This window comes from Pleuronectes platessa, chromosome 10 (assembly GCF_947347685.1).
Source record: "Pleuronectes platessa chromosome 10, fPlePla1.1, whole genome shotgun sequence".
NCBI classification, from domain to species: Eukaryota; Metazoa; Chordata; class Actinopteri; order Pleuronectiformes; family Pleuronectidae; genus Pleuronectes; species Pleuronectes platessa.
In genome coordinates this window covers 436,054-460,574 of record NC_070635.1, presented here as the reverse complement: position 1 = coordinate 460,574, position 24,521 = coordinate 436,054, and the positions used below count along the sequence as shown (strand labels likewise).

The window sequence follows — 24,521 nt, the reverse complement described above, 5'->3', positions numbered from 1 at the left end:
ACCCGTTCCAAGGAGCCTCTCGTCCAATCACAGGGCTCCACGGATCACTGTCCCCCTCCTGAGTTGTGTTCGAGGACTCCTGGTTCCAGCAGGACGGACAGAGGAGGAGGCACAAGAGGAAGAGGAGGAGGAGGAGGCAGAAGAGGAGGAAGGTGTGTTTGGTTGATGCTCCTCACGGTGACTCAGCATCTTCACCGTCCTATAAAGACGCAGAGACGCTCAGTCTGTCACAACGAAGACGACGATGGCCTGGCTGCTGTGCTTCACCTGTGTCCTCCTGTCTGTCCCCGAGCTGCTGCAGGGCAAAGCTTCAGGTACCAGATCACTGCCTCCTGTCTGTGGCCCCTGTCTGTGGTCTCTGTCTCTGTCTCTGTCTGTGGCCCCTGACTGTGGTCTCTGTCTCTGTCTGTGGTCTCTGTCTCTGTCTCTGTCTGTGGCCCCTGTCTGTGGTCTCTGTCTCTGTCTGTGGTTTCTGTCTGTGGCCCCTGGTCTCTGTCTGTGGCCCCTGTCTGTGTTCTCTGTCTGTGGTCTCTGGTCTCTGACTGTGGTCTCTGTCTGTGGCCTCTGGTCTCTGTCTGTGGCCCCTGTCTGTGTTCTCTTACTGTGGTCTCTGGTCTCTGTCTGTGGTCTCTGTCTGTGGTCTCTGTCTGTGGCCTCTGGTCTCTGTCTGTGGTCTCTGTCTGTGGCCCCTGGTCTCTGTCTGTGGCCCCTGTCTGTGTTCTCTGTCTGTGGTCTCTGGTCTCTGTCTGTGGTCTCTGTCTGTGGCCTCTGGTCTCTGTCTGTGTTCTCTGTCTGTGGTCTCTGGTCTCTGTCTGTGGTCTCTGTCTGTGGCCTCTGGTCTCTGTCTGTGTTCTCTGTCTGTGGTCTCTGTCTGTGGCCTCTGGTCTCTGTCTGTGGTCTCTGTCTGTGGCCCCTGGTCTCTGTCTGTGGTCTCTGTCTGTGGCCTCTGGTCTCTGTCTGTGGCCTCTGTCTGTGGCCTCTGGTCTCTGTCTGTGGCCTCTGGTCTCTGTCTGTGGCCTCTGGTCTCTGTCTGTGGTCTCTGTCTGTGGCCTCTGGTCTCTGTCTGTGGCCTCTGGTCTCTGTCTGTGGTCTCTGTCTGTGGTCTCACATGGAAACTAAAACATTAGTTTTGATGCTTCAGAGACAAATATAATAATTATTATAACATTCTGCTCATTAAATAAATCGATGCATGTGTTTGTCTCTTGATGATGTCCCTGTCTCCTGATCACTGTCTCCTGATGATGTCCCTGTCTCCTGATCACTGTCTCCTGATGATGTCATTGTCTCCTGGTCACTGTCTCCTGACCATGTCCCTGTCTCCTGATCACTGTCTCTTGACTATGTCCCTGTCTCCTGACGATGTCCCTGTCTCCTGACCATGTCCCTGTCTCCTGACCATGTCCCTGTCTCCTGATCACTGTCTCTTGACTATGTCCCTGTCTCCTGATGATGTCCCTGTCTTCTGACCATGTCCCTGTCTCCTGATCACTGTCTCTTGACTATGTCCCTGTCTCCTGACAATGTCCCTGTCTCCTGACCATGTCCCTGTCTCCTGACCATGTCCCTGTCTCCTGATGATGTCCCTGTCTTCTGACCATGTCCCTGTCTCCTGATGATGTCCCTGTCTCCTGATCACTGTCTCTTGATGATGTCATTGTCTCCTGGTCACTGTCTCCTGACCATGTCCCTGTCTCCTGACCATGTCCCTGTCTCCTGATCACTGTCTCTTGACTATGTCCCTGTCTCCTGATGATGTCCCTGTCTTCTGACCATGTCCCTGTCTCCTGATCACTGTCTCTTGACTATGTCCCTGTCTCCTGACAATGTCCCTGTCTCCTGACCATGTCCCTGTCTCCTGACCATGTCCCTGTCTCCTGATGATGTCCCTGTCTTCTGACCATGTCCCTGTCTCCTGATGATGTCCCTGTCTCCTGATCACTGTCTCTTGATGATGTCATTGTCTCCTGGTCACTGTCTCCTGACCATGTCCCTGTCTCCTGATCCCTGTCTCCTGATCCCTGTCTCCTGATGATGTCCCTGTCTCCTGATCCCTGTCTCCTGACCATGTCCCCGTTGTCCAGAGTACCAGCTGGAGACGGGGACCTTGAGCCAGTGTGAGACGCTGAGGGCCGCGGCCGTTGCCCGGCAACAAGATGACGTCCCTCAGTGCACGGAGGGGGGGGGGTTCAGGTAACTGTCGCCTTCATTAGTGTGTGTGTGTCCATTATGAACCTGCCACTGAGTGTGTGTGTCTGTGTGTGTGTAGAGCTGTGCAGTGCAGGGGGCGGGGTCAGGAGTGTTGGTGTGTGGACGCAGAAGGTCAAGAGGTCGTCGGGACTCGAACCAACAGCTCTGCTCCTCACTGTGAGAAACACAACACGCTAACACACGTGTGACCATCAGATGTGTTCCAGAGAAGTTTGTGTTTGTTTCTCATGTTTTTATAACAAAGGACACAAGCAGAGGTGAATGTAAACAGCTGAGACGAGGTCAGAGGTCAGAGGTCAGCTCACACCTTCTCTCTGGAAGGTGGAGTTTGATCAGTCAGAGGAAAAGGATTTGAGAGATCTGTCTGTAACCCTCTGTCTGTAACCCTCTGTCTGTAACCCTCTGTCTGTAGGTCCGTCTCCCTGCCAGCTGCAGTCAGTCCTGCGCTGCTCCCCCTCCGGCCTCTTTGAGTCAGTGCAGTGTGACTCCAGCAGGGGGCAGTGTTGGTGCGTGGACCAGGACGGGATGGAGCTGTACGGGACCCGACAGAACGGGACCCCTGATCTCTGTGGGTATGAACCCTGCTCCTGTCTCCGTGTGCTGCTGTGACCTGCTGACACCTTGACCTTTGACCTGCAGGTCCTGGCAGCTGTGAGGTGAGGGGGCGTCGCCTCCTCCACGGCTCGTCTTCTTCTCCTCCTCAGTGCGCGGCCGACGGCAGCTTCCTTCCGGTTCAGTGCAAGTTCATCAACATGACGGACAGGACAGAACTGGACCTGCTGCACAACTTCAACAGGTACACACACCTGGACACACACCTGGACACACACGGGCACACACACACGGGCACACACACCTGGACACACACCTGGACACACACCTGGACACACACCTGGACACACACCGGCACACACACCTGGACACACACCTGGACACACACCTGGACACTAACCGGGACACACACATGGACACACACCTGGGCACACACACCTGGACACACACCGGCACACACACCTGGGATCACACCTCTACACACACCTGGACACACACCTGGACACACACATCTGGACACACACCAGGACACACACCTGGACACACACCGGCGCACACACAGGCACACACATCTGGGCACACACCTCTACACACACCTGGACACTAACCGGGACACACACATGGACACACACCTGGGCACACACACCTGGACACACACCGGCACACACACCTGGGATCACACCTCTACACACACCTGGACACAGACCTGGACACACACATCTGGACACACACCAGGACACACATCTGGGCACACACCTCTACACACACCTGGACACTAACCGGGACACACACCTGGACACCCACCTGACTGCACATTCTGAGTGTGTGTTTGTGTGTATAACATTGTGTGTGTGTGTCAGGTTCCCAGAAGCCTTCGAGACCTTCAGCGGTTTCAGGAAGTTCTTCCCGATGGTTTCCTCGTACTGTTTCTGCTCGGACAGCCGAGGTCGAGAGCTGGAGGACACAGGTACACAGTCACATGCTGCGCTCCCATGTGACCTATGAGGATGACATCATGACCATGTGCTTGTTGCTCAGGTGTGGAGCTCCTCCTGTCTGACGTGTACGACTCAGCGTTCTCCGGACTCCGGTCCGGTCGCTCCTTGTCTCAGAGCAACATCTACAGAGTCCTGCAGAGGAGGATGCTGGGAGTCCGCCTCGCCCTCACCGGACACTTCAGATGTAAACGTTTAATTCATTCAAGTTGGAACAATCTTAAACTGTTTAAAACTGATTTGACCTTTGACCTCAGGTCCCTCGGCCTGTGAGGAGGAGCGGCGGGCGGCGGTGTCCAATCATTACGTCCCGTCCTGTGACGACACAGGAGCGTTCACTTCCAGACAGTGCCAGCAGGGGGGGCAGTGCTGGTGCGTGGAGCCCACAGGCAGAGAGCATCCTGGGAGTCGACAGTTTGGAGACTCTCTGATCTGTGGTGAGTCTCCTCGTCCTCCATCGTCCTGTTGTTCTCTGTGTCTTTATTTCATGTCCTGTTTCCTTGAATCAGTGTTTTTCTCATCACGTGTTATCTTCTCCTCTTCCCCTACCTCTCCTTTTCTACTTCTCTGCCTCTTCCTCCTCCCCTCTACCTCTACCTCTCCCTCTTCCTCTCCTCCTCCAGATTCAGGTGTTGACTGTCTCTCTCAGCGTCGTCTCGCTCTGTCTCGTCTCTTTTCTGGACCCGTTGATCCTCCTCCTCCTGACGCCTCGTCGGACAGATCTCCAGCTTCCTGTCTCCAGCTCCTTCGGCCTCTCCTTGACATCCTGCCGGTGGAGGCGGATCCGACCTTCTTCCTGTCCCGCCTGGTTGAAGTCCTCCAGGGTCTCTTCCCATCTGTGGGGGGAGCTCTGCAGGCTCTGGCTCGGGCCTCCCCTCGGCGCCTCCAGGAGAACCTGTTCGGGGGGAAGTTTCTGAAGAATGCTGCGACCTTTAACCTCAGCGGAGCGGTGGGAGCTCGAGGACCTCTCGGCCTGGAGCTGCTCTCCTCTAACGGCGTCGCCATCGGCCTCCAGAGGAACCGGGACCTGGTCCAGTCTGTGAGCAGAGCGCTGGAGGACCCCGCCTTCCTCGCCTCCCTCCAACACACACTCACAGGAAGCAGCAGCACCTCCTCCCTGCAGCAGGTCAGAGTCAGTTCATTAAAAAGAACCTTTGAGCGTCTTTCACACTGAACATCAATCACATGTTCGTCTGTTATTCCCAGTTTGTCTGATATTCCCAGTTTAATCAACTTCCTGTTCTTAACTCAACAAGAGTCAAATAGAAACTTAGTGATCAGTGATGAAGCTCAGTCCCATGTGAGGATCCTCTCCCAGGACACACACATGCTGATGGAACTGAACACAACAACACAACAACACAACAACAGTACAGATGAGAAGAGAGAATTTACAAAATGAAGGTGAATCAGTGTCGAGACAAACCTGAACCATTTCTAACTTCATCCCAAAGGAAGGTTTGAATCCTCCGTCCAGACAGACTTACTAAAACCAACCAGGGTCAAAGGTCAATGTCTTGCTGGTGTTTTCCAGGTTCTGGCTCCTCTGCTCCATCACTGCTCTGCTGACGATGCAGCGGCTGTATTTGTTCCCACCTGCACATCCAGCGGCGGATTCCAGGAGGTTCAGTGTCAGGGTGGAGACTGCTGGTGTGTCGACCCTCAGGGTCAGGAGGTCACAGGGTCGCGGACCTCCGGTCGACGGCCTCGCTGTCCGACCCGCTGTGAGAGAGAGAGAGCCACGGCGCTGAAGGTGAAAGGAAAGATGTCGGCCGGAGCAGAAATCTACATCCCAGCATGCTCGGAGGAGGGAGACTTCCTTCCACTGCAGTGTGTTGGGTCGCGCTGCTTCTGTGTGGACACTGAGGGGAAAACCATAACTGCTGGGCCAACAGGGGGCGCTGTCAACTGTAAGATGTCACTAATGTACTGACACGACTCTTTGCTTTAGATCAATTTATATGTTGAAGCAGTTTTAAGGAGAATCTCTCAGAGGATGAAGAAATTAAATGTTAACATTTCTAATCATCGTTCTCACTAAACACAAACAAGTCTTTTGAATGAAGCTGTGACCGTCTGTCTGCTGCTGTGTTGCAGGTCCACAGAGACCAACACAGACGCTCCCGTCCTTCACAGGTCAGTACAACTTCTACAACAAAGATCACAAACCGACCTGTCAGTCACACAAACACTGATGTTTATTTAGGTTCTTCTCTTTCTCGCTCATGAAGAGAAACTTAGCTTAGAACGGACGAGTGTCTGTGAGAAGATAGAAAATATGATGATATTATTACTGGTGATACAGTGAGTTGATCACTTTAACCAGTGTTATGACTGTAAAATGTCTTCATGATGTAATGTTCAGAATCAGGTTCCTCACACCGTCCATCGCTGCAGCTCCTCTCTTCAGCCTCTGTCTCTAACACCTGGTTTTAGCTCCTGTCTCTTTAAGACGCCCTTCCTGATGAAGTCTGCTCTGATTGGTCAGCTGCTCCATTCACTTTACCAGACTTTGTTAGGGGAGGCATGTCAGACTAGTTTCTATGCTAGTCTACATTAACAGCAGCTAGTGTAGCAGCTAGCATAGCCACTGTTCCTGGTCTCCTCACCACGATGCGGAGCTACAGTGTTAACAGATCCAATGAAGGTCACATTAATCGGATGCTAGCCCATTAGCCACGCTAACCGGAGTTGTGGTATCTTGCAGGTCGCTGCTCTCTGGCGTTGGCCGAGGTCTCAGCGTTCAGAGAGCGGGTGAAGAGCGTCGTCGCTCTCTCTCAGTCCTCACACATCCCTCTGGGGTACGGATTCCTATTGGCCGAAGGTCTGCGTCTGACCCCTGACGAGCTTCAAATCAACCAATCACAGGAGGAGAAGCAGATTTCTGAGCAGATGCTGAGTCAGTCCTACGCGGCTCTGCGATTGGCTGCCTCCTCCAGTAAGTCAGATTCAGATTCTGTTTGAGGATAAGAGGAGTCATTTAGGTTTGATGAAAAATACTTAATCAATGTATTTCAGCTGTCCAGATGTTCCTGCGTCCTCAGCGTCGCTCCTACCAGCCGTTCACACCTCAGTGTGATGCTGCCGGACACTGGAGGGACACACAGTGTTACCACAGCACAGGTCTCACACACGCACACGCACACGTCTGCACAGTGCTTCAGAAAATTCTGTAATATTCATGTGTGTTTTGTTTTCCAGGTCAGTGTTGGTGTGTTGATGAAGATGGAGAGTACGTCTCCAACTCGCTGAGCAGCCGCTCACTGCTCCTGCCCAGATGTAAGACCACACGTCCAAAAGCTCCGAGCGCAGACGCACAAAGAGTCGACATCCTGTGTTTGCTCATTACTGTGTGTGTGTGTGTGTGTGTGTGTGTGTGTGTGTGTGTGTGTGTGTGTGTGTGTGTGTGTGTGTGTGTGCTCCCTACAGGTCTGACTCGCTGTCAAAGAGCTCAGGCTCACACTCTGCTCTCTGGTTGGATGAAACGCTCTGATGTCACGACATGTGAAGAGGTAGGAAAACACACACGTGTGAGTACGTGGAATATTAAAGAATAAACTCCTTCATCTTGTTGTATTTTCAAAAGTTAGGTGTATATAATATAATACGTGTGTGTGTGTGTGTTTCAGGATGGTAGTTACTCTGTGCTACAGACAGGAGGCGCTGCAGGCTGGTGTGTGAATCCTCTGACTGGAGAGACGATACAGATGGCAACACAAAACGTCACAGGACAGCTAACATGTAAACACACACACACACACACACATACACAGACACATACGCACACAGACACACACACACACACATACAGACACACACACTTATACACACAGACACACACAGACCCACACACACACTGTGCTTCAATCTGTAAACTGGTGAACCTTGTGTGGTGTGTTCAGGTCCCAGCTGGTGTGAACTGCAGAGTCGTGAGTGTCGACCTGACGGATCCTTCGTCCCACTGCAGTGTGATGTCACTTCCTGTTGGTGTGTCTCTGATGATGGACAGGAAGTAGATGGGACCAGGGCGCTTCGACAGACAGGACAGACGCCAAATTGTGATCGTATGTCCTTTTCTTGTCCTTAGGGGACGGGTCGGCGTAACTTTGAATTTGTGACAGTCTCCTTCACTTCACTCAGTTTAATCACAGCAGCACCTGGTGGAAGTTGCAGGAAGAGCGTCTCTGACTGAGGCTGCTGATTGGTCCACATGTTTTTCTCTCTTTAAAGGTCCTCTCTGTCCCGAACCTGTTGTTACCCATGGTGCACTGCTCTGCCGCTCGGCGGCTGAAGGTCAACAGAGCTGTGAGCTCATCTGTGACCATGGTTACCACAACACACTACCTGTCAGCAGCTTCCTGTGTGAGACCGAGACTCAGCGATGGGGCGGAGACAGGAAACCGCTGAGTGGAGCCTGTCAGAGTAAGAGCCTTTTAAAGGATCATGTTGTCCATTTTATCTCCACAGATTATCATAATGTTTTACTTCATCCATCATAGTGAAGACCACTTTAAAGGCCTTTACAAAAAACTGAATTAATCTATTTTGGCCACTAGAGGGCAGAACAACTTTTAGAATTAATATAGAAAATACCATTTATTTAAATTCACTGATTTGTTGTTTTTATTTTATCCTGATTTCATTTTAATCCATAAACAGTTTTTTTTACCATTGTGTGTGTGTGTGTGTTTGTGTGTAGTCTCTCAGCCTCTCCAGTTGGTGTCGTACTCTCAACACTGGTCTTTGACGTCCTCCTGCTCTCAGATCAGTAGTTTACAGTCTCTGCTGTTCAGCTCCATGACCAGCAGGGGGCTGTGCACCTCACAGGTAAACGTCTCACCTGCAGGACGCACACGTGGTTTTCGTCATTTGCGCCGTTTATTTCAAAATTTTACATTTCCAGGGAAAAAATACTTTTAACTGTGTGTGTGTGTGTGTGTGTGTGTGTGTGTAGCTCCCGGTGTCGGGCCGCACAGTGTTGCTGTGTGATGAGTCGTCGGTGCGTCTGCAGTGTGACGGTGACGCCTCAGTGAACCTGAGGGTCACATGGTCTGTCAGCCTGACTGACCTCCCGGTGTCTGACCTCCCTGACCTCCACGACATCGGTGAGCCGAGCCACCATGAACCTGTGAACGAACCAATTATATCTTGAATCTGAATTTTTCAGATTAATTCACCGCATCTAGGATACAGAAATAAAAATATAAGAATGGAATAAACATAAATGAAGAACGTGCTGACGTATTGTTTTGAATCAGGTGTGTTCTTGGACGAGTCCAGACTTCTGGACGGAGTTCGAGGACTTCTGGGTAATATCCAGTCCACGCTAGTTTCCATGACAACACCGACCTTCAGCTGTTCCCGTGGTTACATCTTGGCCAGCGATGGCGATGGTTGCAGTGAGTCCAGCTGTCTCTTGTCTCTTGTCTCTTGTCTCTTGTCTCTCGTCTCTAGTCTCTTGTCTCTTGTCTCTTGTCTCTCTTCTCTTGTCTCTTGTCTCGTGTCTCTTGTCTCTTGTCTGTTGTCTCTTGTCTCTAGTCTCTTGTCTCTCTTCTCTTGTCTCTTGTCTCGTGTCTCTTGTCTCTCTTCTCTTGTCTCTCTTGTCTCTTGTGTCTTGTCTCTTGTCTCTTGTGTCTTGTCTCTTGTGTCTTGTCTCTTGTCTCTTGTCTCGTGTCTCTTGTCTCTTGTCTCTTGTGTCTTGTGTCTTGTCTCTTGTCTCGTGTCTCTTGTCTCTTGTGTCTTGTCTCTTGTGTCTTGTCTCTTGTCTCTTGTCTCGTGTCTCTTGTCTCTTGTCTCTTGTGTCTTGTGTCTTGTCTCTTGTCTCGTGTCTCTTGTCTCTTGTCTCTTGTGTCTTGTGTCTTGTCTCTTGTCTCGTGTCTCTTGTCTCTTGTGTCTTGTCTCTTGTCTCTTGTCTCTTGTCTCTCTTCTCTTGTCTCTTGTCTCTTGTGTCTTGTCTCTTGTCTCTTGTCTCTTGTCTCTCTTCTCTTGTCTCTTGTCTCTTGTCTCTTGTGTCTTGTCTCTTGTCTCGTGTCTCTTGTCTCTCTTCTCTTGTCTCTTGTCTCTTGTCTCTTGTGTCTTGTCTCTTGTCTCTAGTCTCTTGTCTCTCTTCTCTTGTCTCTTGTCTCGTGTCTCTTGTCTCTCTTCTCTTGTCTCTCTTGTCTCTTGTGTCTTGTCTCTTGTCTCTTGTGTCTTGTCTCTTGTGTCTTGTCTCTTGTCTCTTGTCTCGTGTCTCTTGTCTCTTGTCTCTTGTGTCTTGTGTCTTGTCTCTTGTCTCTTGTCTCGTGTCTCTTGTCTCTTGTGTCTTGTCTCTTGTGTCTTGTCTCTTGTCTCTTGTCTCGTGTCTCTTGTCTCTTGTCTCTTGTGTCTTGTGTCTTGTCTCTTGTCTCGTGTCTCTTGTCTCTTGTCTCTTGTGTCTTGTGTCTTGTCTCTTGTCTCGTGTCTCTTGTCTCTTGTGTCTTGTCTCTTGTCTCTTGTCTCTTGTCTCTCTTCTCTTGTCTCTTGTCTCTTGTGTCTTGTCTCTTGTCTCTTGTCTCTTGTCTCTCTTCTCTTGTCTCTTGTCTCTTGTCTCTTGTGTCTTGTCTCTTGTCTTGTGTCTCTTGTGTCTTGTGTCTTGTCTCTTGTCTCTTGTCTCTTGTCTCTTGTCTCTCTTCTCTTGTCTCTTGTCTCTTGTGTCTTGTGTCTTGTCTCTTGTCTCTCCTCTCTTGTGTCTTGTCTCTTGTCTCTTGTCTCTTGTGTCTTGTCTCTTGTCTCTTGTCTCGTGTCTCTTGTCTCTTGTCTCTTGTCTCTTGTGTCTTGTCTCTCTTCTCTTGTCTCTTGTCTCTTGTGTCTTGTCTCTTGTCTGTTGTCTCTTGTCTCTTGTCTCTTGTCTCTCTTCTCTTGTGTCTTGTCTCTTGTCTCTTGTCTGTTGTCTCTTGTCTCTTGTCTCTTGTCTCTAGTCTCTTGTCTCTTGTCTCTTGTCTCTTGTCTCTCTTCTCTTGTCTCTTGTCTCGTGTCTCTTGTCTCTTGTCTCTTGTCTCTAGTCTCTTGTCTCTCTTCTCTTGTCTCTTCTCTTGTCTCTTGTCTCTTGTCTCGTGTCTCTTGTCTCTTGTCTCTTGTCTCTTGTCTCTTGTCTCTAGTCTCTTGTCTCTTGTCTCTTGTCTCTCTTCTCTTGTCTCTTGTCTCGTGTCTCTTGTCTCTTGTCTCTTGTCTCTCTTCTCTTGTCTCTTGTCTCGTGTCTCTTGTCTCTTGTCTCTTGTCTCTCTTGTCTCTTGTCTCTTGTGTCTTGTGTCTTGTCTCTCTTCTCTTGTCTCTTGTCTCTTGTGTCTTGTCTCTCTTCTCTTGTCTCTTGTCTCGTGTCTCTTGTCTCTTGTCTCTTGTCTCTTGTCTCGTGTCTCTTGTCTCTTGTCTTGTGTCTCTTGTCTCTTGTCTCGTGTCTCTTGTCTCTTGTCTCTTGTCTCTCTTCTCTTGTCTCTCTTCTCTTGTCTCTTGTCTCTTGTCTCTTGTGTCTTGTGTCTTGTCTCTTGTCTCTTGTCTCTTGTCTCTAGTCTCTTGTCTCTCTTGTCTCTTCTCTTGTCTCTTGTCTGTTGTCTCTTGTCTCTCTTGTCTCTTGTCTCTCTTCTCTTGTCTCTTCTCTTGTCTCTCTTCTCTTGTCTCTTGTCTCTTGTGTCTTGTCTCTTGTGTCTTGTCTCTTGTGTCTTGTCTCTTGTCTCTTGTCTCTTGTCTCTTCTCTTGTCTCTTCTCTTGTCTCTCTTCTCTTGTCTCTTGTCTCTTGTGTCTTGTCTCTTGTGTCTTGTCTCTTGTCTCTTTTGTCGTCCTGTAGCTGAATCTCACATCTGTGTCTTTGCAGTCGTTTGTCCTGCTGGGAGTTTCTCCATGGAGGGGGCGTGTCTTCTGTGTGCACAGGGAACCTATCAGGAAGAAAAGGGGCGGGACCTCTGCAACAAGTGTCCCAGAGGTTCCTCACCTGCTGGAGCATCATCTGTCAATCAATGTGAGTCCTTCAGTGGAGCCCTCCTCCTGATTCGCTCATCCAGCCGCGGTGCGTCAGTAATCGCTGTCTGTCTGTGTCAGGTGTCACCGAGTGTCAGAGACGGGGTTTGCGGTGCTCAGAGCGAGGAGACTTCCTGTCGGCCCAGCCTGACTTCCTGTCCGGCATGTGGAGGTGTTTCAGCGGCGAGGGGGCGGAGCTTGAATGGACCAACAGTGACAAAGCTCTCACTGATGAGGAGTGTTCAGGTGATGAACGAGCAGCCAATCAGAGAGCAGCTTCCTAACACTCGTAGGAGTGTGAATCCCTCTGTAACATGGGTGTGTTTGTGTGTGTGTTGTAGTTCTCAGCAGGTTTCAGGCTGTTCCTGGATCAGATCTTATTGTCGGAGCTGAAGACGCTGAAGTCTTGCAGACGATGACCTCTGACCTCAAAGCCTGTGTCCAAGGTCAGACAGCCCCCCCCACACTATCATTTGTTTATAGATTTGACAGTGAACAAGTAGAAACTGTTAACTGTGATTAAAGTTAATAAGAGAAGTTAAGTTCATTAAATAAGCAGCTGCAGAGAACTGAGGTTAAATTCTACACTTGAACCATCTTATTTATATTTTATTATCCAATCACAAAGTTCTTATACTTGACTGTTACTGTTTGTTTTCCTCAGCGTGTGCAGCTAACCCATCCTGCCACCATGTGGCGCTGTTCAACAGACAGACTCAGTGTGAACTGTACAGCACACACACACTGAACACACACTGCAACAACTCTCAACAGGTGCACACACACAGACTTAAAATCTTACCACTTCTGAAAACAACACAATTATCATGTATTTAATGTGGTGTTTGTGTGTTTGTGTGTGTCTTCAGACCACTGGGTTTCTGGGTAATCCTGAGGCTGAGCTCTTTGATTGGCTCAGCTGTTCAGTGCGAGTGAGGGGCGGAGCTTCTGATCTGATGGTCATCAGGAAGAAAGGTACTGTTACCAAGGCAACCAGACGACTGACATTAGCAAAACAAGCATCACTGACGTGTGTGTGTGTGTGTTTGTGTGTGTGTGTGTGTGTGTGTGTGTGTGTGTGTGTGTGTGTGTGTGTGTGTGTGTTTGTGTGTGTGTGGGTGTGGGTGTGGGTGTGTGTGTGTGTGGGTGTGTGTGTGTGTGTTTGTGTGTGTGGGTGTGTGTATGTGTGTGTGGGTGTGTTTGTGTGTGTGTGTGTGTGTTTGTGTGTGTGTGTGTGTGTGTGGGTGTGGGTGGGTGTGTGTGTCAGGGGAGGAGTTTTCCTCGCGGCAGCAGCAGCAGACCTTTGTGAGGATGAGGATGACGAAGGTGGTCTCGGGGGTGTTCAGGACTCAGGTGTTCTCCGGTCCCACGTCCCTGTCTGACGCTCACCGGTTCTGTCAGGACGGATGCAGCCGGGACAGCTGCTGCGACGGGTTCGTCCTGAACCAGAACCGCCTGAACGGAGGTACGTTCCTGAGACACAGCATGAGACCTGGAACCAGGGAGGAGTCAGTGATCATGTGAGCGTATGCCCCTCCCCTCAGGTTCTCTGCTCTGTGGGTGGCTGAGAGCTCCGTCAGTCTTGATGTGTATGGACAAGGACTGGGATGTGATTGGACAGGGAGCAGCCAGTCGTATCTGTGGGGCGGGGCTAACCTACAACGAGCAGCAGAGGAACTTCCTGTTCGATTTCGGAGGAGACAATTTCATCATTAGTGAGAATATAAAAACATGACTCACTGACGTCAAAATCTGTCTCTACTGTCTCTGCTCTGTCTCTGCTCTGTCTCTACTCTGTCTATACTCTCTGCTCTGTCTCTACTCTGTCTCTGCTCTGTCTCTACTCTGTCTCTACTCTCTGCTCTGTCTCTAGTCTCTACTGTCTCTGCTCTGTCTCTGCTCTGTCTCTACTGTCTCTGCTCTGTCTCTGCTCTGTCTCTACTCTCTGCTCTGTCTCTAGTCTCTGCTCTGTCTCTGCTCTGTCTCTACTGTCTCTGCTCTGTCTCTGCTCTGTCTCTACTGTCTCTGCTCTGTCTCTACTGTCTCTGCTCTGTCTCTACTGCCTCTGCTCTGTCTCTACTGTCTCTGCTCTGTCTCTACTGTCTCTGCTCTGTCTCTACTGCCTCTGCTCTCTCTCTACTGTCTCTGCTCTGTCTCTACTGCCTCTGCTCTGTCTCTACTGTCTCTGCTCTGTCTCTACTGTCTCTGCTCTGTCTCTACTGTCTCTGCTCTGTCTCTGCTCTGTCTCTACTCTCTGCTCTGTCTCTACTCTCTGCTCTGTCTCTACTCTCTGCTCTGTCTCTACTGTCTCTGCTCTGTCTCTGCTCTGTCTCTACTCTCTGCTCTGTCTCTACTGTCTCTGCTGTCTGACCTGTCTCTAGTGTCTCTGCTCTGTCTCTACTGCCTCTGCTCTGTCTCTACTGCCTCTGTTCTGTTTCTAGTGTCTCTGCTCTGTCTCTAGTGTCTCTACTCTGTCTCTACTCTGTCTCTGCTCTGTCTTTAGTGTCTCTGCTCTGTCTCTACTGCCTCTGCTCTGTCTCTGCTCTGTCTCTACTGTCTCTGCTCTGTCTCTACTGCCTCTGCTCTGTCTCTGCTCTGTCTCTAGTGTCTCTGCTCTGTCTCTACTGCCTCTGCTCTGTCTCTGCTCTGTCTCTAATGCCTCTGCTCTGTCTCTACTGCCTCTGTTCTGTTTCTAGTGTCTCTGCTCTGTCTCTAGTGTCTCTGCTCTGTCTCTACTCTGTCTCTGCTCTGTCTCTACTGCCTCTGCTCTGTCTCTACTGTCCCTGTACTGACTGCTGTGTCTCTGTCTGTCCCCAGCTGACGCTGCTCTGCCGGCTGACAGTAAGAACAAGGACTACCAGGCGTCCCTCATCACCTTCCAGTCGGTCTACCTAAACACTGGTACTGACCTTTGACCTCTGCTGTCCTGACCCTGAGTGGTCACAGAGGAAACGTCTCCATGGCCGCTGGACGTTCTTTCAATTTAGTTTGATCTGTCATGATCCCAGAGGATGAACCGCAGTGAAATAGAGTATTGCTAACGTAGCTTGCTAACAGTTTCACTAATGTGAGCAGGTCAAAGGTCACGTGTGTCGCAGTTTATTTTCTCTCTGACTGTGTATTTGACTGTGACCTTTGACCTGTAGCATTGCCAGGAGGGCGGAGCATCTTCAGCAGGTGCTTGCTCTTCCTGGATGTTCTTCCACAGTGAAGAAGTTTGTCTGACCCTCACTTTGTTTGTTTGTCAGATTCAGTCCCAGCTTCTTCTTCTTCTTCTTCTTCTTCTTCTTCTTCTTCTTCTTCTTCCTGTGCGGCAGCGGAACTCAGTCGTTCTCTGGACGGTTCGTTCATCCGGTTTTTAATAGATAACAATAACAACATCATTTATAAAAGACATTTGAAACAGTACTTAGTGTGTGTGTGTGTGTGTGTGTGTGTGTGTGTGTGTGTGTGTGTGTGTGTATATATATGTGTGTGTGTGTGTGTGTGTGTGTGTGTTTTCAGGCTCGGTGCAGCAGAAGTTTGACGCTCTGTCAGATGACGACGTCCTTGTGGATCCTCAGAGGAATCTCTCCACTCTGTCATTCTGGCTCAACAAGAAGAACTACAACTCCCAGCAGGCACTGCTGTGGTGTCTCACACGTACGACTCTTTGTTTTCCTGTTTGTGAGAAAGCTGATGCAGGATGTAAAACACATGTAATGTTGTGGTTGTTGTTTGTGCGTCAGGCTGCGACGCCGAGCTGCACTGCTCCATCGCCGACGTCAGAGATGTTGACTCAGCAAGTTTCTTCAGCTGCTCGTTGTTTCCGAACACTCGAGTCTGTGGAGCGTACGACAAACCGCTGAGAGGACAGTGCCGCCCCCTGCTGGACAGAACACCTAACACCACCTACATTAAGAAGGGTACTGATAACCCCCCCTCCCCCCCCCACCGACTCACACACATTAAATAAACTCTGAATGTAAGAATCCTGAAATCAAGAGATATATATTAAATGAAGACATGTTTAAAAGTCAGAGCTTTTTTTAAAGTTCATTAAAGTTCAAACGTAAGTGTTTACTCCTCTACTGTTATTACTGCGACCTCTGACCTCTGACCTTTGACCTCTGAATGTGCAGTGGACCTGTCAGGACCAGTGAAGAGTTTCTACGAGAGAGTGACCTTCCAGAAGATGGTTTCATACTCGGTCCGCAGCCGAGTTAGTCTGAGCGCCAACACGCCGCTGTCTAAAGGGTAACACACACACACACACACACACACACACACACACACACACAAACACAACTTGCTGATTTGTGATCATTAGTCTTTTAATTGTTGTGAGTTAAAGCATGTAACTTCTGGTTGTGTGTGTGTGTGTGTGTGTGTGTGTGTGTGTGTGTGTGTGTGTGTGTGTGTCAGGTTCATGGAGTGTGAGCGGCGTTGTGATGAGGATCCTTGTTGCCGTGGAATTGGTTTTGTCAGAGACACCAAATCTCCAGGTAACCATGGAAACCAGGATTTTCTCTTTATTTGAAAAAGGGGCGGGAACTTGACTGAGCAGTGATTGACACTCGGTCAGACACTGGCTCTGATTGGTTGTTCTGAACATCTTGACCAGTAGGTGGAGGAGTTGTACTGACAGATCAGAGACACTTTAATGTCAACTAATGAAATGTGTGTGTGTGTGTGTGTGCAGGCGGTGCAGACATTGTGTGTCTGTCTCTGATCAGCCTCGGGGTTCAGACCTGTGGTGAAGATCACATGACCTCCTGGCGAACTCAGGACTGTCGAGCCTCAGACGTGAAGACATCGCCTGATCCTTTCGGCTGGTACCTCAAACCAGGTACACACAAGTACTACACACACAGTACAAGTACACACACAGGCAGTATAGTTACGCAGTGCTATGTGACCTGTGATTTCAGCGAATCAGTGGACTTCATCTCCTGCTCTGTGTCCGACCTTCAGCCTGAGTCCACGCAACGGTAACAAAGCTGCAGTACTACTATTCACACCGCTACTTATAATACTGTGGTATTAGAGATACTTCTGCTAATACTACTTAGAATACTTGTACTGAAGTTACTACTACTACTACTACTACTACTACCACAGCTTCTTGTGTATGTAACAGTACTGTGATGACGGCAGTAATACTGCTGCTGCTACTATTGATATTGCAAACACTACTACTAAAGCTACTTAGTAACAGCACTGTTACTGTAGTAGTAACAATACTGTCACTGTAGTAGTAACAGTATTGGTACTACTACAGTGAAACGACAACTATTAGTACGACTAAAGCGTGTGTGTGATGTTTGTGTGTCAGTGTCTGAGGACGAGTGGCGTCTCCTCTCTGACTCGTCCGTCCTGGTCGACCCGTCTCTCTCCACGTATGATGTCATCCACATCAGCCGTGACATCACCACTGACCGGAACAAGACCAGGGACTGGTGTCTCCATGGTAACCACGATATAACCCATCACAACAATCGGTGTCTCGCTGCGTTTCGATTCGCTGACGCTCATTTCCCTTCAGCCTGCCAGGAGGCGGAGTCTTGTGTTGCCGTGTCACTCAGAGAGGAGGAGTCTGCCTCTCGCTGCGTCCTTTACCCCGACACCACAGCTTGTGGGCTAAGCTCCGCCCCCGGCTCCTCCCGACACGCCACCTCCTGCAGGCTGGTCATCAGAGAGCCCGCCCCCCAGGTGTTCCTGAGGACAGGTGAGCCAGGCGGAGCGGACAGCAGCTCTGTCGACGGTTTGATTCCCGCTCGGCTCAACTTCCTGTTTCCTTCAGTGCGGTCCTCCACGGTTACCACGGTTACCACCGTCTCCGTCCCTGGGCACGGGGTCCTGCAGGGCGTCGCCGTGGAAACATCCGTCGGCTCCGACCAGAGGACGGTCGTTCAGTTTCTGGGAGTCCCCTACGCCCGTCCACCAATAGGATCGCTCCGCTTTGAAGAGGCTCAACTGCCTGATTGGACAGGAACCTGGGACGCCACCAAAGCACGGTAATCATCCACCTGTCTGTCTGATGTCCTCCACCTGTCTGTCTGATGTCCTCCACCTGTCTGTCTGATGTCCTCCACCTGTCTTTCTGATGTCCTCCACCTGTCTGTCTGATGTCCTCCACCTGTCTGTCTGATGTCCTCCACCTGTCTCTCTGATGTCCTCCACCTGTCTTTCTGATGTCCTCCACCTGTCTTTCTGATCTCATCCACCTGTCTCTCTGATGTCCTCCACCTGTCTTTCTGATGTCCTCCACCTGTCTTTCTGATGTCCTCCACCTGTCTTTCTGATGTCCTCCACCTGTCTTTCTGATGTCCTTCACCTGTCTGTCTGATGTCCTCCACCTGTCTTTCTGATGTCCTCCACCTGTCTGTCTGATGTCCTCCACCTGTCTTTCTGATGTCCTCCACCTGTCTTTCTGATGTCCTCCACCTGTCTGTCTGATGTCCTCCACCTGTCTCTCTGATGTCCTCCACCTGTCTTTCTGATGTCCTCCACCTGTCTTTCTGATCTCATCCACCTGTCTCTCTGATGTCCTCCACCTGTCTTTCTGATGTCCTCCACCTGTCTTTCTGATGTCCTCCACCTGTCTTTCTGATGTCCTCCACCTGTCTTTCTGATGTCCTTCACCTGTCTGTCTGATGTCCTCCACCTGTCTTTCTGATGTCCTCCACCTGTCTGTCTGATGTCCTCCACCTGTCTTTCTGATGTCCTCCACCTGTCTGTCTGATGTCCTCCACCTGTCTGTCTGATGTCCTCCACCTGTCTCTCTGATGTCCTCCACCTGTCTTTCTGATGTCCTCCACCTGTCTTTCTGATCTCATCCACCTGTCTCTCTGATGTCCTCCACCTGTCTTTCTGATGTCCTCCACCTGTCTTTCTGATGTCCTCCACCTGTCTTTCTGATGTCCTCCACCTGTCTTTCTGATGTCCTTCACCTGTCTGTCTGATGTCCTCCACCTGTCTTTCTGATGTCCTCCACCTGTCTGTCTGATGTCCTCCACCTGTCTGTCTGATGTCCTCCACCTGTCTTTCTGATGTCCTCCACCTGTCTTTCTGATGTCCTCCACCTGTCTGTCTGATGTCCTCCACCTGTCTCTCTGATGTCCTCCACCTGTCTTTCTGATGTCCTCCACCTGTCTTTCTGATCTCATCCACCTGTCTCTCTGATGTCCTCCACCTGTCTTTCTGATGTCCTCCACCTGTCTTTCTGATGTCCTCCACCTGTCTTTCTGATGTCCTCCACCTGTCTTTCTGATGTCCTTCACCTGTCTGTCTGATGTCCTCCACCTGTCTTTCTGATGTCCTCCACCTGTCTGTCTGATGTCCTCCACCTGTCTTTCTGATGTCCTCCACCTGTCTTTCTGATGTCCTCCACCTGTCTGTCTGATGTCCTCCACCTGTCTTTCCGATGTCCTCCACCTGTCTTTCCGATGTCCTCCACCTGTCTTTCCGATGTCCTCCACCTGTCTGTCTGATGTCCTCCACCTGTCTTTCTGATGTCCTCCACCTGTCTGTCTGATGTCCTCCACCTGTCTTTCTGATGTCCTCCACCTGTCTTTCTGATGTCCTCCACCTGTCTTTCTGATGTCCTCCACCTGTCTTTCTGATGTCCTCCACCTGTCTTTCTGAAGTCATCCACCTGTCTTTCTGATGTCCTCCACCTGTCTTTCTGATGTCCTCCACCTGTCTTTCTGATGTCCTCCACCTGTCTTTCTGAAGTCATCCACCTGTCTTTCTGATGTCCTCCACCTGTCTTTCTGATGTCCTCCACCTGTCTTTCCGATGTCAACCACCTGTCTTTCTGATGTCCTCCACCTGTCTTTCTGATGTCCTCCACCTGTCTTTCCGATGTCAACCACCTGTCTTTCTGATGTCCTCCACCTGTCCTTATGAAGTCCTCCACCTGTCTTTCTGATGTCCTCCACCTGTCTGTCTGATGTCCTCCACCTGTCTTTCTGATGTCCTCCACCTGTCTTTCTGATGTCCTCCACCTGTCTTTCTGAAGTCCTCCACCTGTCTTTCTGATGTCCTCCACCTGTCTGTCTGATGTCCTCCACCTGTCTTTCTGATGTCCTCCACCTGTCTTTCTGATGTCCTCCACCTGTCTTTCTGAAGTCATCCACCTGTCTTTCTGATGTCCTCCACCTGTCTGTCTGATGTCCTCCACCTGTCTTTCTGATGTCCTCAACCTGTCCACCTGTCTTTCTGATGTCCTCCACCTGTCTTTCTGAAGTCATCCACCTGTCTTTCTGATGTCCTCCACCTGTCTTTCTGATGTCCTCCACCTGTCTTTCTGATGTCCTCCACCTGTCTTTCTGAAGTCATCCACCTGTCTTTCTGATGTCCTCCACCTGTCTTTCTGATGTCCTCCACCTGTCTTTCCGATGTCAACCACCTGTCTTTCTGATGTCCTCCACCTGTCTTTCTGATGTCCTCCACCTGTCTTTCCGATGTCAACCACCTGTCTTTCTGATGTCCTCCACCTGTCCTTATGAAGTCCTCCACCTGTCTTTCTGATGTCCTCCACCTGTCTGTCTGATGTCCTCCACCTGTCTTTCTGATGTCCTCCACCTGTCTTTCTGATGTCCTCCACCTGTCTGTCTGATGTCCTCCACCTGTCTTTCTGATGTCCTCCACCTGTCTCACCAGCCGACTTGTCTCGTGTGTTTCAGTCTCAGTTGTGTCCAGCCCGGTGATGCAGCGGCGTCCTCCAGTGAGGACTGTCTCTATCTCAACGTCTTCTCACCAGCTGCTCAGGTGAGTCACTGCTGTCACTGTGATGTCACTGTGATGTCACTGTGATGTCACTGAGATGTCACTCACCTATCTACGTCTGTGTGTCAGAGGGGGCGTGTCCCAGTCCTGGTCTTCTTCTTCAACCCTTCAGCCAATCTGAAGCCAGGGCTGCTGGATGGCTCCGCCCTCGCTGCTGTGGGTAACATCGTCGTAGTAACAGCTAGTTACCGGACCGACGCTCTGGGTTTCCTGAGACTCAGTGAGTAACACACAGACACACACAGACACACACACACAGACACACACAAACACACACACACACACAGACACAAACACAGACACTCACACACAGACACACACACACACACACACACACACACACACACACACACACAGACACACACACAGACACTCACACACAGACACACACACACACACAGACACAAACACACACTCACACACACTCACACACACACACACACAGACACACTCACACACACTCACACACACTCACACACACACACACACACACACACACACACACACACACACACAAACCTTTCTTGACCTCTCGACCTTCACTCTGCTGTCGTTTCTCAAGGTGAATCTGGTCTCCATGGTAACTACGGGCTGTCAGACCAGGAGGCGGTGCTTCGCTGGGTCTCCGCCCACATCTCCCTGGTGGGCGGAGACAACAGTAGAGTGACAGTGGCGGCAGAGCGTCGTGGTGCTGACATCACCAGCCTTCACCTCCGCTCCTCCTCCTCCTCCTCCTCCTCCTCCTCCTCCTCCTCCTCCTCCTCGTCTCCAGCTCTGTTCCAGCGAATGATCCTGATGGTGAGAAATATCATCGTGTTAATCACAACCTCCAAACACGTGAACACAACATGAGTCACGTGACGTGGAACATGTACGACACCAAACACGTCTGGGACTACACACTGCATCCCTGTTCAGCCACCAGGGGGCGGTCCAGAGGTTTCTTTATGGGTCGTCCCACAGACACAAATGCTCCAGATGTTTTCAGATCAAACATCAGTTTGACTGAAACAGCGGATTTGCGTTGTGATGACATCACTTCCTCTTCCTGCAGGGTGGTTCTGTCTTTTCTCCGTCACTGCTTCAGACTCCATCTTCCTCCAGACGCCAGGCGCTCGATTTGGCCAAAGAGCTTGGCTGTGTGACCTCTGACCTCGCCACCTGCCTTAGAGCGACGCCCACTCACACACTCAACGCCGCTCAGACGAAGGTAGGTTTCAGGAACCAGAACAGGGCGTCGGGTTCCTACTCGTCTCCTGACCTCGTCTCCTGACCTCTGCTCCTGACCTCGTCTCCTGACCTCGTCTCCTGACCTCGTCTCTTGACCTCGTCTCCTGACCTCGTCTCCTGACCTCGTCTCCTGACCTCTGCTCCTGACCTCTGCTCCTGACCTCGTCTCCTGACCTCGTCTCCTGACCTCGTCTCTTGACCTCGTCTCCTGACCTCTGCTCCTGACCTCGTCTCCTGACCTCGTCTCCTGACCTCGTCTCCTGACCTCGTCTCTTGACCTCTGCTCCTGACCTCTGCTCCTGACCTCTGCTCCTGTCACAGCTGCTGGCGCTCAGCGGTCCGTTCCGGTCCTGGTCCCCGGTCGACAGGTCGAGTCCTCGCTCGTCCCTCCTCAGGGTCGACCTCCTGCTGGGAACCTCGGAGCACGATGGACTGATCGGCCGCGCTCGCAGGATCAAGGTCAGAAAACTACAAGAAATAAACCAAGAGAGACAGATTTCAGACAGATTGAAAATAAAACAATAAATAAGTTTGGATTGATTCTATTTAATTCTTTAACTCAAGCTGCAGCTTTCAGTTATGTATTTGTATCAACCTCTTCCTGTGGTCCTGCGTCTATCAACAAATAAATCCATCATCCAATCAGAGCAGAGTATAAATAATAATATTATTTACAGTACATAAATGTATGTTTAAATGTTCATATGATAATTCTTAATTGCAGATTCATATAAATAGACAAGTTTCCATGAAAACAATATTCTGATATTAACCAGAATAGTCTGAATAAGATGCTGACATGTTAACAACCCGATTAAGGTCAAACTACGTCTCCCTCCCCCCCCCCCCCCCCCCCGGCTTGTTGACTGTTCAGGACTTCGAGGAGCTTCAGGGTCGAGCTGATGGTAAAACTGTGTTTTATGAGGCGCTGGCTCGTTCACTGGGCGGCGAGGCAGGAAACGAGCTGCTGAAGGAGGCGGCGTCCTGGTTCTACTCTCTGGATCACAGCCCCTCCCCCTCCGGATACAACCTGTTCTCCAGAGCACTCAACAACGCCACGCGGTGAGACTGTGGGACGATGAAGACGGTCAACGGGCGACTTTCGTCTCAATAAAATGAAAACCTCTAAATTCATATTTGTATTTTTCTCTCTCTCCGTCTGTCTTGCAGAGATCTGTTCATCATCTGTCCCGCTCTCCAGATGGCGAGCCACTGGGCTAACAACCGAGCTAACGTCTTCCTGTATCATCAGCCCGCGTCCACAGCTCAGGACAGGTGACGTCAGGGAACTGGTCCCTGTTTGTTTTGACTGATGGTTTGTTCCTAGAGGTCTGAGGTCAAAGTTCATTTTGTCCAGTCAACAGTTAAAACCTCAGATTTAAGATCTAGAGTCAAGAAGTTTATTTACTTTAAGTTACTTTGAGCACTTGAGTATTAAGTTACTTTCCACCATGTTGTTTCTCTGGTTACTCCAGTAAACACTCATAAGTTGTTTTAGATCAGTGGCGTCAGCGTGTCGTGATCGTTTGGTTCTGTCTGCAGGGCCGATGTGTTTGTTCCTCTGGATGTTCAGCTTCTGTTCGGGACTCCTCATCATCCAATCAGCTCTCAGCGTTTCACGTCCTCTGATCGACGCCTCTCTTTGGCCACGATGACCTACGTCTCCAGCTTCGTCAGGACAGGGTGAGTCTCTGGGACAGCTCTGCTCCGTGTTGACCACCAGGACACGAGCGATCAAATGTTCATTTCTCCTCATTTCTTCTCAGGAACCCAAACCCATCCAGAGTGTGGGAGGAGTCAGCTCTGCCCCGCTGGCAGCCGGTCCGATCCTCTGAAGCCCCACCCCTCTACCTGGAACTGAGCCCCGCCCTCCTCCAACATCAGGGTCTGCGTCAGCAATACTGCTCGTTCTGGAGCCACCTGGGGGCCAAATTGAGAAGTGCAACAGGTTAAAAACACAACAGTCACTCACTTCCTGCGTGGTTTATTCTCCAGACAGCAGAAGTTGGTCCGAGATGTTTTTAGCCCCGCCTCTCTTAATCTTCTCACACATTGCGTTGTGTTAGTCGTCCCCCGGACCGCCCCCCCACGACCTCAAATTGTCCTTCATAGTGAATAATGTCTCTCGATGGTACGTTACTGTGAGACAACAGGACAAACAGGACATTAACATGCACCTCTAGGACCCAGGGGAGTGGCAGAGAGCAGGTAGACGTCCTCTCAAACCTTCAGGGGAATTCACCAGCTCGTCCTAAAGAAGATATTTATATCCTGATTCAATGATTCTTTGATGTTTAACATAAAATACCGACATTCTTCTCCTCTGACTTCGTTCCCCTCCAGGTGAGTCGGAGCCTGTCCAGCCTGAACTGACCCTCGAGGTGTCCACCTCATCGAGCCAATCACAGACTGAGAAAGATTCCTACAGCTAAACCAACGATGTCACATGATCAAGTCTCCAGCTTCTGTCTGATTCAAACAATGAAAGAAACAAAAAACTTTCTATTTTTCAATTCTGAACTAAATCATCATTAAAAATCTTTTCAAACTCGATGCTGTTTCCGTGTCTGTGATGTCACAATTAGAATCACTTTGACCTTTGACCTTTGATCACTAAAACCGAATCATGAATAAAAATACCTTCAAAATAAACTTTGTGTTGAATTAATGTCTTTGAACATCTCTGATTGTGTCAATGTGTACGTTACAGCGCCCCCTTGGTAAAAATCTATCACGTGACCATGTGGTCAGTGGGTGGAGCTTTTGTACTGTTTGATCTCTTACAATAATAAT

General features: G+C 50.1%; 1 protein-coding gene across 1 annotated transcript; it reads left to right on the top strand.

Moving 5' to 3' along the window:
• Nucleotides 1–244: 244 nt before the first annotated feature.
• On the top strand, nt 245–24,202 carry tg (thyroglobulin). The gene is made up of 49 exons (XM_053432957.1): nt 245–314; nt 2,085–2,193; nt 2,270–2,367; nt 2,624–2,779; nt 2,851–3,007; nt 3,624–3,730; nt 3,802–3,945; nt 4,016–4,195; nt 4,382–4,884; nt 5,293–5,668; nt 5,856–5,894; nt 6,466–6,696; nt 6,777–6,881; nt 6,960–7,037; nt 7,188–7,270; nt 7,388–7,499; nt 7,661–7,822; nt 7,989–8,180; nt 8,458–8,585; nt 8,713–8,863; nt 9,017–9,157; nt 11,584–11,727; nt 11,808–11,972; nt 12,068–12,172; nt 12,391–12,500; nt 12,596–12,706; nt 12,999–13,191; nt 13,271–13,441; nt 14,544–14,627; nt 14,981–15,067; nt 15,231–15,368; nt 15,455–15,631; nt 15,848–15,962; nt 16,131–16,210; nt 16,408–16,554; nt 16,637–16,696; nt 17,041–17,175; nt 17,251–17,433; nt 17,509–17,722; nt 20,396–20,480; nt 20,568–20,718; nt 21,061–21,296; nt 21,553–21,708; nt 22,050–22,187; nt 22,603–22,790; nt 22,899–23,003; nt 23,271–23,411; nt 23,495–23,676; nt 24,072–24,202. The coding sequence occupies exons 1-49, from the start codon at nt 245–247 to the stop codon at nt 24,158–24,160; spliced, it is 7,212 nt and encodes a 2,403-aa protein (XP_053288932.1). The 3' UTR covers nt 24,161–24,202.
• Nucleotides 24,203–24,521: the final 319 nt, after the last annotated feature.